The sequence below is a fragment of the Solenopsis invicta genome, chromosome 2 (genome assembly GCF_016802725.1).
Source record: "Solenopsis invicta isolate M01_SB chromosome 2, UNIL_Sinv_3.0, whole genome shotgun sequence".
NCBI classification, from domain to species: Eukaryota; Metazoa; Arthropoda; class Insecta; order Hymenoptera; family Formicidae; genus Solenopsis; species Solenopsis invicta.
This window is the reverse complement of record NC_052665.1, coordinates 20,627,135-20,640,839: the sequence shown is the minus strand read 5'-3', so window position 1 is coordinate 20,640,839 and position 13,705 is coordinate 20,627,135. Positions and strand designations below refer to the sequence as shown.

At 40.8% G+C, this 13,705-nt stretch overlaps 2 protein-coding genes across 2 annotated transcripts in view; both read left to right on the top strand.

The window, feature by feature from the left end:
* LOC113004950 overlaps nucleotides 1-13,705 on the top strand; it is a 418,572-nt gene that overhangs the window by 356,097 nt on the left and 48,770 nt on the right. The gene's annotated exons all lie outside the window — the stretch shown is intronic.
* LOC120360067 lies at nucleotides 12,233-13,633 on the top strand. The gene is made up of 2 exons (XM_039459699.1): nucleotides 12,233-12,815; nucleotides 13,425-13,633. The coding sequence occupies exons 1-2, from the start codon at nucleotides 12,564-12,566 to the stop codon at nucleotides 13,605-13,607; spliced, it is 435 nt and encodes a 144-aa protein (XP_039315633.1). The 5' UTR covers nucleotides 12,233-12,563; the 3' UTR covers nucleotides 13,608-13,633.

Here is a 13,705-nt window from a genome sequence, read left to right as displayed (position 1 = left end):
CCAAGCGGTCACCCATCCAAGTCGCGACTCCGGTGAACGTTGCTTGACCTCCGTGATCGCTGCAAACTGATCCCTCATAATGACCTGTGAACACTTTATGCTGATATGTGTATATAATTGGTAGATCAGGTCAATATACGTTATCAAAAAAATGAAATATGTATAATTAAACCACAGTATTTATATAAACAAATATAAAATTATAGTTCCTTTTTACTAATTTTGCAAATGCAAAATAGCATTTGGAATAACTTTTCTGTTATTTGTTTAAATAAGAATGCAATTAGAAAATATATATTATTACGTCCTGAGTCCTCGAGTAAGTCTCAACGTTAATTTACGAGTATGATACGAAAGGCTATGGAGAGGTTTAGGGTAGGACGGAACAAACCGTTGGTCTCGTGCACACATGTTATAGGGCGTATGCGTCGAGTTGAACGTAGCAAGTAAGCTCGATTTAAAGGTCAGTGTCACAGTGTGACTCTATGACGCCCAGTCGTACTGGTACATTCATCTGATCCTTATTTCGTGTAAGCGAATCGAATCCCTTTTACACGGGATTGGGCCTAGTGCTATTCCTTTTCAAGAGCGAAGGATCGGAGGTAGTTAAAATAAATTAAGTAAAATGATTAAAGATAAAAATTATTAGGTGTATAAATAAGTTTCCGCCGTTTCACAAAAAATGACGCCACAAGTATGTTATGGTTGAAATTGTCTGTTGTAAAACGTTATATCGTAAGGTTGGACATCTGGCAACAACATAACCTTAAAATATTAGATATTTTGTATCAGCATCATATATCTTTTTTCATGCGAAAATGTCGAGTTTTGAGCCAAATAAGCGTCATTTGCGGGAGCCTTTGATTTACTTCTTTAATTTGAAGAAATCTGCAGCCGAGGCGCATCGATTGCTTGTAGAAGCATATGATGAGGCTGCCTTAAGTGAGAGTAGTTGCCGTGAGTGGTTTCACAAGTTTAAGAACGGTGAATTTGACGTCGAAGACAAAGAACGTAGCGGAAGGCCAAAAGTGTACGAAGACGCGGAATCGAAAACATTATTAGATGAAGATTCGTGCCCAACGCAAGAAACACTTGCACTTACATTAGGAGTGACTCAACCAGCAATTTCACCTCGCTTAAAATTATTGGGAATGATTCAAAAACAAGGAAACTGGGTTCCATATGAACTGAAGCCGAGAAACGTTGAACGCCAATTTTTCACATGTGAAATGCTGCTTGCCAGGCATAAACGAAAGGGTTTTTTGCATCGTATAGTCACTAGTGATGAAAAATGGATCCACTACGATAACCCAAAGAAGAAGAAATCATGGGGACCACCTGGCCATGCTTCAACATCGACAGCCAAGCCGAACATTCATGGAAAAAAGCTCATGTTGTGTATTTGGTGGGATCAGCTTGGTGTCGTGTATTATGAGTTGCTCAAACCGAATGAAACCATTACTGGGGCTCTTTACCGAACACAATTGATGAGATTGAGCCGAGTACTCAAGGAAAAACGTGCCCACTACTACTCCAGACACGAAAAAGGTGTTCTTCTGCATGATAATGCTCGTCCGCACATGTTGCGGCGCCGGTCAAAACCTACCTGGAAACACTCAATTGGGAAGTTTTACCCCATCTGCCCTAGTCACCAGACATTGCTCCTTCTGATTACTACCTGTTTCGATCGATGGCGCATGGCCTGTCTGAGCAACACTTCATATGAAGATACAAAAAATTGAGTCGATTTGTGGATAGCTTCAAAAGATGAAGCATTCTTCCGACGCGGTATCCGTATGCTGCCAGAAAGATGGGAAAAAGTAGTGACTAGCGATGGACAATACTTCGAATGGAACATTAGCTATCGTTCTTTCACAATAAATGCCCAATTTTTGATAAAAAACGGCGGAAACTTATTTATACTCCTAATACATTTTATTTTAGTATAGTAAAAACAAGTCAATTACAATGCTTTTCGATAAAAATTCAACATTTCTATCCTAATAGCTATGAGTGATTGGTAAATTAAAGAGATTTAGATAAGAAAAGTAAAGAAAACATTTGATAAAGAACTTAAATTGTACTCGATTACATTGACATTGGTTCATTAACTAAAGTTTATAAAAATTTATGTGTGTATGTGTGAATGTGTGGTACAAGATGTCATAGTTCAGGTTCAAACGACTCAAATATCTCGGCTATTTCGTCGAGAATTTGTAGATCAAGATTATTTACAAAATTCTCTGCTTCTTCGGAATTAGCGGAAGAAAATGAAGGCGCTTTGGAAGAAAATTCTAGGAGAGGGGAGTAGGGATCTTCCGGCGGTCTTCGGACCGGGGAATCGGGATTTCAATAAAAGAAATCAACGGGGGAAGGTGTGAGAGGAAAAATAGTGAGGGAAGGACTCGGTTCTTGACAGTGCTCAAAGGAGCCTTCAGGGGAGTCGAAATAGGGAATCTCGCCTGAGCCAAATGACCCAGGAGATGGTACAGGACCCTCAAACGAGGGTAGGATACAGGGGAATAAGAAGGAGAGAGAAGGGGAGGAGAAGTAGATTGTACAGGTAAAGGTTTGGAAGGACAAAGAGAGGGAGGGGAGAAGAAGCGGGATTTGTAGTTAGTCAGAGCCGGTGGACAGGTTGGCTGCGGATTCACCTGTTCCGGTGATTGCGTCGACGCTTCGCGGCAACCCGATATTCGTGTTTATGTGGGCCTCGTTGACCTTCATTATAATTAACGCGGTTTAATTTTGACATTCTTAGACAAAGCTACCGTTTCTCTCTTTCTCTCTCTACTTTAGAAATAAATAGATAAAATTTATTGTGGAACTACCCGTAAGTGAGGGAAGGGGAACAAGTTTTAATCGAATTGCAAATGAATGTGATCAAGTCGTTAAAAAGGGGGAGAGAAGTGGAATCCCTTGAGTCAGAACTCGAACAGACCCGAAAAGGAGTAACGCAGGATAGCGAGTTGAATGTCTTGAATCGGATCGTCACCAAAGCTCGATCAAACCCGAAAAGGGTTGAAACCTGATCTACAATGTGCTCTTTGCGTTTTGTCTTGTCTTTTTTGCTTTTTGTCTTGTACTTTCTACTTTTTGTTTCTTTGCTTTTTGTATTTTTGTCACACGAAGCTGAGAGACATCGTCATGCACAAAAGGCAAGGATTTTTTTGCACAAAATTGGCAAACAATTCGCCTAAAGCTTTGTTTACTTGTATCTCAGCTTTATTTTCTTTATCAGACATATATTTTATCAGACTATGTTCGATTCGCCACGATACCGTGGTCGTATTTAATCTAACCAACATGTTCCTTTGTCTTTGTTGTCCGAGATAAAATTTGACGAACTTCAGAAAAGACAAGAAACAAGTGACAAAAAACACAATTGTCGGTAAAACAGTGCGCGAAGAGACACGAAAGCGAGAAGCAAAAAGCAAGAAATAAGAAGCAAAAAGCATATTGTAGATCAGGCTTTAAGCAGAATACCGGGTTGAATCTCTTGAGTCAGATCGACATCAAAGCTCGATCAGACTCAAAAAGTGTTAAAGCAGAATACCGAGTTGAATCCCTTGAATCAGATTGACACCAGAGCTCGATCGGACCCGAAAAGGGTTAAAGGGGACCCAAAAAAGGGTAAGGCAGGATAGCGGGTTGAATCCCTTAAGTCGGATCAACACCAAAGCTTGATCAGACCCGAAAAGGGTTAAAGCAGAATACCGGGTTGAATCCCTTGAGTCAGATCGACACCAAAGCTCGATCAGACTCAAAAAGTGTTAAAGCAGAATACCGAGTTGAATCCCTTGAATCAGATTGACATCAGAGCTCGATCGGACCCGAAAAGGGTTAAAGGGGAAGAGAAAGAGGAGGGTAGTTAATTAAATAACGTAAGATCTAGATAAAAAAGAGAGAAAGGGGCTTGTATGTCGCTTAGATAATTTGATCACTTACTTTTCGATTGAGTCGGTCTTAGGAGATGGTCTTATTAGTTCCAGATAGACTGGCAGCACAGATGATTGGACTTGGTCTCTTGATACTTGCCACAGTTTTCGTGAACAGGATTAAGATGACCGCGATCACTAAGTGGTGTATCAAAACTGACACTTAGGAAAAATGAGCAGCAAGTCGTCCTCCGGGCTCTGTGCAGCCCTTTTTATATCAAAAGGCGTGGGTGAATCAAAACTTTTGATCTCCCATCAGTTCGGCCAAGTCTAATCAGGATCCTTTTAGTTTGTCTAATCACATTTTGATTAATCAAAAGGTGTCGGTGTCGTCAAGGGATGGGAATAGGATATTTTGGTCACGACTTCCATATGTGGTCTTAGCGGCAAAATCAATTCTCGAATGGAGCATGTCAATCGCCAAATTTATGATTCTGCGAGTGAGAAGTGTTTAGTTTAATATGAGTCTGCGTGACTACCTGTCACGTTGAGGCCTCACTTCCTTTGCTAGCCAGTGCGAAGTCTTCACATCGAGCCGTTGCAAATTTCAAGACCTCGTGCCGACATCCGCCGGCAACGCGTCGATCTTTAAAATGCGATCGTGTCCGAATGAGAAGTGTTTACTTTACGTTGGCATCTGATATGACAGCTTTTTATATCACACTTTTCGCTGTGCTCGCTGGACGGTACCCGTCGCAGGCTCCCAGTGCGAATTTGGTGCAAGAGCCTACGCGAGTTTTGTATCAAACGCATCGAGCCATCTCGAGACTTTCTACTGACAATATGAGTGAAGGAAAAGAATCGTGGAGCTCGGACGTAACAATATCAATATGTTGTACCGGCGGGTGCAACAAGATAGAATTTTCGGGAATCGGTCCGTCTGAAGGGTTAGGACCCACGAGGAAGATACTTGGAGGAAGACGCGCAGAGTGGCAAATAACACTTTCACCTTTTTACTGACACTTTTATTCCCCAAACTTTATTATAAACGTTTTTCCTCTTAATACAATCAAATCGCGGTGCACGGATCACGTGTTGTCGCGCACTCGGCCGCTGGATGTTTGGCGGGGTGTCGGGTGTCCGACTTATCGCGGAGCGCGCACGTGCCGTTCGTACTTTGCGTTAAGAATCTCCCGCTGCCCATAATTAGGCAGCCTAACTTATAGTTTCTGTATTTTTGATATGGTGGGGCATTAGGCCCTCGCGGTGACCATATATGGTCATGCTCGCGTCAATCGTCGATGCTTACGCTGCTCGCGCGATTGACCAATTCTGCAATCTTGCATTTCCGCTGCAACGGGCGCTCGTGGCGTGATTGTTGCTAAGCTGATATGCAAGACAATTAAGGTAACTAATGAGGCTACAACAAATATAATACAATAATTAAATTAAATATGAAAAAATTTTTATTAAAAAAGCAATTAAAAAATAATGTTTGTTCATTGGGATGTAGATCTAGGTTTCTTCATATATAAACCTATTTTGTCTATTAATATGAATATTTATGTTTCTTAACAATACTATAATGCACACAGCACCACCGGACCGCATGCCTTTTTCTAGATGTTTTAGAATCAACATTTGAAAGATATCTGCAGACGTCTATGCAAAGTCGATTTGCAGTCAACTCTGAAAGCCTAACTTGAGTAAGTTAACTTATTGTCGATATATGTACGGTTGTACTGTTAGGGAATGTAAAGATTCAGCGGAAAATTTAATAACGTTGCCCCACCTTACCCATACAGCACAAAAGCTTGCAGAAACATTGCTGCAATGTTGCACTGTTGCACGTTGCAATGCAATGTTGCAGAAACATTGCAAAGATTTTTTTTACAATAGTACTTCAGCAATATTGCAGCATTATTTTAAAAATATTATGAAAATTATAATGACCTATTCTATTGTATTATAAATGTATAGTCATTTAATAAGAATTACTTCTATAATTTTTAACCTTTAAGAATTCTTAAATGAAATACGTTATATTATTATACATACAAATTGGCATATTAGTCTTAATATATCAGTAATACTAAAACTTCCCATAATAGATCAATGTGTTTTTTTAAATAATTTTAATGATTTTGTGTATTAAGAATATTATGTCAAGTGATATTTAATCCATGAGTAAGGTCTTGCGTACAATGGAGGAATAGAAATGATTATTAAATATTAGAAACAAAAAAATTAAAAATACAGATTAACGAGGGAAGATCAGGAAAAAGTAGAAAAAAGTTGATTTTTCTAAACGTTTTTGCAGCATAAAACTTCCAATAAACTGTCCATAACTTTTCTCACATTATTGTTATAATTTATAGATGTAGAATTATAAGAAATATGTGAGAAAAGTTATGGACAGTTCATTAAAAGTCTTGTGTCGCAAAAAAATTTATGAAAATCAGCTTTTTTCCGCCGATTACATGACCTTTCCCTCTTAAATGTAAAACACACAGTGAATATAATATTTTATGCCTTATTTGTATCTATTGTGCGTTTCGTTTAATATTTATTTCTAATTTTTTGTATGTCTGATATTTAATCCATACAATACATAAGTTTGTAGCAATTAACATCCCTGCTTAAAATGACAGATAGAAAATGAACGGATTTTATAGAAATAGAAAAAATATCAATGTTAACTTATATGACAAATCACTTACAATGTCACAGTACATAGGATTTCTATCAAATTTAATAATATTTTATGTTACAGTTCTTTTTAATAAAGTTACATAAAGTGTTGGCAGGGACCTTTAGAGCAAGAAGCAACTGTACACCAGGATTGAATTAAGAAATGATACACTTTATTGTATATACCAGGTGTATGCATAAGTTTTTTCCGGTTTCACTAAGAGATGGCGCCAGCAAAAAGTACACTGTGGCTACGACGTTGTCGTGGGAGCCAATCACTGACGTATTCCGACTGGCGGAAAATGGAGAGTTATAATGAATGTTAAAGCAGCTAGGCTTCTAATAGAATTAGTTTTGCTTTATTGAATTATCAAAACAATTACACCCACGAGTACGTGGACGTCATCGCGTGCTTACAGCTTGAGCCTTAACGGCTATGGTTCGAGGTTAGCTCTCGGGAACTTATAGTCCTACTTGTAAGCGTTATAATTCAAACGTCTAATATTAGTTGACGCGTTATTAGGAAGATAGCGCTGCCGCGGAAAGAAAAGCAGGATACGAGAGTCGTGCATAGGCGTTAGGACAGATAAGTCGTCGTAGGGACACCGGCAAGTACAGATCGCCCAAGCATTACCATATCGGAAATAAACGAAATAGTTTTGAAATCGGAATACGACTGATTATTGTGATTTTGGAAAATTCCCGCATCCCCCGTCTTAAAATTTATCAGAAGTGGGATTTGGACCAGCGATCTGGAGCATTTTTCGGAATCTTGACGAGAGACAAAGGATCGGGACGGGCGATCGAGGCGAGGATCGTGGGGCGAGGAGCGAGAGGAGCGCAATTGTGACGCGGTACTCAGGAATTTAGCTGCGAAAGACGGTTGAGACAGGCTGTTTACAAGAATACTTTCGTACTTTCGAGAACATTTGGAAGTGGTGCAGATTGATTTTTGGAACATTTGGTGATTAATTGCATCAGAGAATTGGTGAATCGAAATTTTGTTAGTGGCCTGTAGACCGGAGTATTGCAGAATTGGAGCACCTCATGAGTTCTGTAAAGGAGTGCACGACTGTTCAACTGAAGGAGATCCTGAGGAAATTCGGATTGTCGGCTGCCGGAAACAAAGCGGAGCTCGTCGCTAGAGTGTTGCATGCGGACCCGGAGGAAAAGAGATGGCGAGATGCGATGGGAGGCGCGCAGAAGGAGGAGGCTGGGGCATCGCTGACGTTGGATAATTCGTTGGAAGACACCGACAGGTTGGAGCAAGCGGGTAATGCTAATATGCGGCAACACGAGGTAAGCGACCAGAATCATTTTTGGGAGCTGGAATTAGTGCAAAGAGAGCGTCGCCTCGTTGAAAGAGAGAGAACGTTATTGAGACGTGAGAGGGAAATCGTCGAAAATTCCCCCTTAACGGTAAGCGCCCGAAGCGCGGGAACAAATGCTAACATTAAAGCTATCGGTGCCTTACTCAATGATTTTAATGGTGTCGATCAACCCTTTTCGAAGTGGGAGCGGCAAGTACGCTTATTGCGCGGCTCGTATGAATTAGACGACAAAACGGCTAAAATTCTCGTGGCCTCTCACCTTAAAGGAAAAGCGCAGGCTTGGTTCTACTCTAAACCGGAGATTTTAGAATGTGATTGTGATGAGATTTTAAGACAATTGAAAGACATGTTCGACTTCCGGCCCAATCAACTTGAGCTTCGTAAGCAGTTCGAAGCGAGAACGTGGCGGGCAAACGAGACTTTTTGTGATTATTACCACGATAAAATCATTAAAGCTAACGAAATTTCGGTATCGGGTAGTGAATTGATAGACTATGTAATCGACGGTATTCCGGATCAGCAGTTGCGAAACCATGCTAGAATGCAGCAATTTTCTTCAATGTCTATGTTTTTGCAGGCATTTAAGCAAATCTCGTTGCGATTGGAGCGGAAAGACTATCATAACCGTTACGCGGAGAGATTTGGATTCGACAGGAGGAAAGCGCGGAAAGAAAACCAAAATATTGTCGGTCGTGATCTTCGTTGCTATAATTGTGGCATGGTGGGCCATACATCGAAGGACTGTAAGCAGCGCAGGTGAGAGTGGGGATCCTGTTTTGAATGCGGTGAAATGGGACACAGAGTGAAGGACTGCCCGAAGAAAGAAAGTAGGAAGGAGGGAGAAGTACACAACATCGACAGGTTAGCTGACGAAGACAAATTCCGAAAGAATGTTACTTTGCGTTATTCGGGCGATGATTCGGTTGCTTATGTCGTGTCCTTGAACGCTTTGTTGGATACAGGGAGTCCAATAAGTCTGGTTAAGAATAGTTTCATAGCAAATCCCTCACGGAAAGACGTGCAATATTACACTGATAAATTTAGCGGAATAAATAATTCAAAATTAGTTGTATTGGGTACAGTAGAAGCTAGCGTCACTTTAGATAATATTACAAAGAACAATATTGTTCTGATCGTCGTGCCCGACAATACCATGGCGTCAGACATTGTGTTAGGACGCAATGCGTTGAGAAAATTTAATTTAGCTCTTGCGGATAAAGGAGTGACGGAGGAAAACGAAGCTATTAGCGCGATTATGAATATTGATACTAGCTCACAGGAACAGAACATTACGGAGTCCTTGGAAGTCGACGAAACGGTGTCGGTAAAAAATAAACTAATCTTGAGCGAACTATTTACAAATCATTATGTCAATCCGGTGCGACCTGAGTCGCCAGAAGTTATGGCGGAGTTAAAGTTGAATGTTAAAGATTCGCAGCCTTTTTATTTCCAGCCTAGGCGATTGTCTTTTGCGGAGAAAGAAAAATTGCGGTTAATTTTGAACGAATTAGAGGCGGGAAAAATTATACGACCCAGTTACTCGGAATATGCGTCTCCAATAGTTTTAGTAAAGAAAAAGAATGGAGAGATGCGCATGTGCGTTGATTTTAGCGCTCTGAATAAAGTGATGGTGCGAGATAATCATCCCATACCGCTCATAGAAGACCAATTAATGTTATTATATAATAAAAGAATTTTCAGTCGTTTGGACTTGAGAAATGGATTCTTTCATATTCGGATGTCGGAAGAGTCTATAAAATATACTGCTTTTATTACGCCCTTAGGGCAATATGAATTCCTTAGAATGCCTTTCGGCCTAAAAGTCGGCCCAGCAAGATTTCAGCGCTTTATTTATGAAGTATTTAAAGAATTAATAGAGAAAGGCGACCTTGCGGTGTACTTGGATGATATTCTCGTAGTATCCGAAACTTTGGAGCATCACTTAGACGTATTAAAGCAGGTATTTTGTCTGTTAGTAAGAAATCGGATGGAATTGAGGCTGGATAAATGCCAATTTTTGAGCACAAAAATTGAATATTTAGGATATAGTGTTACTCCCGAAGGAATAAGACCATCGGAGGACGGATTAGCTGCAATTAAGCGTTTTCCAGTTCCAAAAAATGCACGAGAAGTGCATAGTTTCGTTGGATTAAGTTCCTATTTTAGGAAATTTATCGAAGATTTTGCAATTCTGGCAAAACCATTGTATGATTTAACAAAAGAAAACGTACCTTTTGTTTTTGGTCAGAAGGAATGGAAAGCGTTCGAAGAAATTAAGAGCAGGCTAATTTCTAGTCCGATATTAGCAATTTACAGTCATAGAGATGATACCGAGTTGCACTGCGACGCTAGCGCGTTGGGTTTTGGTGCGATCTTAATGCAGCGTAAAGCAGATCTTAAGTTCCATCCTATTTTTTATTTTTCCAAGCGAACCACGGAAGCCGAAAGTCGTTATCACAGCTTTGAGCTGGAGACACTCGCTATAATATATGCCTTGCGTCGATTTAGGATTTATTTGTACGGGATACATTTTAAAATTGTTACCGATTGCGAATCGTTGAAACTTACGCTTAGTAAAAAAGAAATAAATCCAAGAATAGCGCGCTGGGCTTTGGAGTTGCAGGACTATGATTATGCAGTAGAGCACAGACCCGGTTTGCGTATGCGTCATGTAGATGCGCTTAGTCGTGCGACGAACATTTTAATTATTGAGGATAATCCGCTTGAATATAATTTGGCGATTGCTCAAAGCCAAGATCCAGTAATTAAAGAATTGCGAGATCAGTTTGAAAAATCCGAAAGTTCGAAATTCGAAATGCGAAACGGTATAATATATCGAAAAAAACCTGATCAGATATTGTTTTATGTACCGTCGGCTATGGAGCGCAATGTGCTGTATAAGTATCACGATGAAATGGGGCATTTTGGGGTGGAAAAAACTGTTCACGTTATCAAACAGAATTATTGGTTTCCTAAATTAAAAGAGAAGGTCGAATCTCATGTCAGAAATTGCTTGAAGTGTATCGCCTATTCTCCGGTGTCGGGACGTAAGGAGGGATATCTGCATAGTATTCCAAAGGGGAATGTACCGTTTAATACTTTGCACATTGATTATTATGGCCCGGTAGATAGAGCGCGGTTGGTCAAGCAATATGTATTTCTGATAGTGGATGCTTTCACTAAATATGTCAAATTATACCCGACAAAACATGCCTCAACTTCGGAAGCGATACGATGTCTAGATGATTATTTTGTCAATTATAGCCGACCTGGGGTAATAATATCAAATCGCGGTGCTTCATTTACTTCGCGAGAATTCTGTGATTTTGTTAACGGAAATGATGTTAAGCACATTCTGATAGCGACAGGCTCACCGCAAGCGAACGGGCAAGTCGAACGTATTAACAGAATACTTACTCCTATGTTAGCCAAGCTGGTCGATAACGAAAATGGAAAATATTGGTATAAAGTGTTGAGAGACGTAGAGTACTCATTAAATAATACATTAAATAAGAGCATTGGTACTATCCCCAGTGAAGCTTTATTTGGTATCAGCCAGCGGGGTAAAGTGCGAGATGAAATAACGATCTATTTGCAGAATAATCGATGTGAGAGTGATAGAAATATGAATCGACTCAGATCAAACATTGTAAAAAACACCGAACTATCTCAGAAACGGAACGAATCTATTGTAAATCGGAAGCGAAAAAAACCTTATCATTATGAAAAGGGAGATTTAATCATGATTCGAAATTTTGATAACACTGCAGGAGCTTCGACAAAATTAATACCGCAATTTAAAGGACCTTATAAAATTGTAAAATGTCTACGACATGATCGCTATGTCGTTGCTGACGAGGATGGTTATCAAAATACTCAGCGACCGTACCGTGGTGTTTGGCAAGCATGTAATATGCGACCGTGGAGAAACATTGACTGACTCCAGAGTTACTCTAGTATTGTTATAGATTTCTTTTATTGTACATAGCGCTGGGACACGTGTTTGTCAATACATTAATAGCATGTAAGTTTGAGAATTCTAATTTAAATTTTATATGTCCGAGGACGGACAACGGTCAGGCTGGCCGAATTGTAAGCGTTATAATTCAAACGTCTAATATTAGTTGACGCGTTATTAGGAAGATAGCGCTGCCGCGGAAAGAAAAGCAGGATACGAGAGTCGTGCATAGGCGTTAGGACAGATAAGTCGTCGTAGGGACACCGGCAAGTATAGATCGCCCAAGCATTACCATATCGGAAATAAACGGAATAGTTTTGAAGTCGGAATACGACTGATTATTGTGATTTTGGAAAATTCCCGCATCCCCCGTCTTAAAATTTATCAGAAGTGGGATTTGGACCAGCGATCTGGAGCATTTTTCGGAATCTTGACGAGAGACAAAGGATCGGGACGGGCGATCGAGGCGAGGATCGTGGGGCGAGGAGCGAGAGGAGCGCAATTGTGACGCGGTACTCAGGAATTTAGCTGCGAAAGACGGTTGAGACAGGCTGTTTACAAGAATACTTTCGTACTTTCGAGAACATTTGGAAGTGGTGCAGATTGATTTTTGGAACATTTGGTGATTAATTGCATCAGAGAATTGGTGAATCGAAATTTTGTTAGTGGCCTGTAGACCGGAGTATTGCAGAATTGGAGCACCTCATGAGTTCTGTAAAGGAGTGCACGACTGTTCAACTGAAGGAGATCCTGAGGAAATTCGGATTGTCGGCTGCCGGAAACAAAGCGGAGCTCGTCGCTAGAGTGTTGCATGCGGACCCGGAGGAAAAGAGATGGCGAGATGCGATGGGAGGCGCGCAGAAGGAGGAGGCTGGGGCATCGCTGACGTTGGATAATTCGTTGGAAGACACCGACAGGTTGGAGCAAGCGGGTAATGCTAATATGCGGCAACACGAGGTAAGCGACCAGAATCATTTTTGGGAGCTGGAATTAGTGCAAAGAGAGCGTCGCCTCGTTGAAAGAGAGAGAACGTTATTGAGACGTGAGAGGGAAATCGTCGAAAATTCCCCCTTAACGGTAAGCGCCCGAAGCGCGGGAACAAATGCTAACATTAAAGCTATCGGTGCCTTACTCAATGATTTTAATGGTGTCGATCAACCCTTTTCGAAGTGGGAGCGGCAAGTACGCTTATTGCGCGGCTCGTATGAATTAGACGACAAAACGGCTAAAATTCTCGTGGCCTCTCACCTTAAAGGAAAAGCGCAGGCTTGGTTCTACTCTAAACCGGAGATTTTAGAATGTGATTGTGATGAGATTTTAAGACAATTGAAAGACATGTTCGACTTCCGGCCCAATCAACTTGAGCTTCGTAAGCAGTTCGAAGCGAGAACGTGGCGGGCAAACGAGACTTTTTGTGATTATTACCACGATAAAATCATTAAAGCTAACGAAATTTCGGTATCGGGTAGTGAATTGATAGACTATGTAATCGACGGTATTCCGGATCAGCAGTTGCGAAACCATGCTAGAATGCAGCAATTTTCTTCAATGTCTATGTTTTTGCAGGCATTTAAGCAAATCTCGTTGCGATTGGAGCGGAAAGACTATCATAACCGTTACGCGGAGAGATTTGGATTCGACAGGAGGAAAGCGCGGAAAGAAAACCAAAATATTGTCGGTCGTGATCTTCGTTGCTATAATTGTGGCATGGTGGGCCATACATCGAAGGACTGTAAGCAGCGCAGGTGAGAGTGGGGATCCTGTTTTGAATGCGGTGAAATGGGACACAGAGTGAAGGACTGCCCGAAGAAAGAAAGTAGGAAGGAGGGAGAAGTACACAACATCGA

Coding starts and splice junctions, on each gene's coding strand:
- LOC120360067 (XM_039459699.1), top strand. CDS start 12,564: ATGAGTTCTGTAAAGGAGTGCACGACTGTTCAACTGAAGGAGATCCTG. Junction 12,816..13,424: donor CTAATATGCGGCAACACGAG/GTAAGCGACCAG, acceptor ATGTTTTTGCAG/GCATTTAAGCAAATCTCGTT.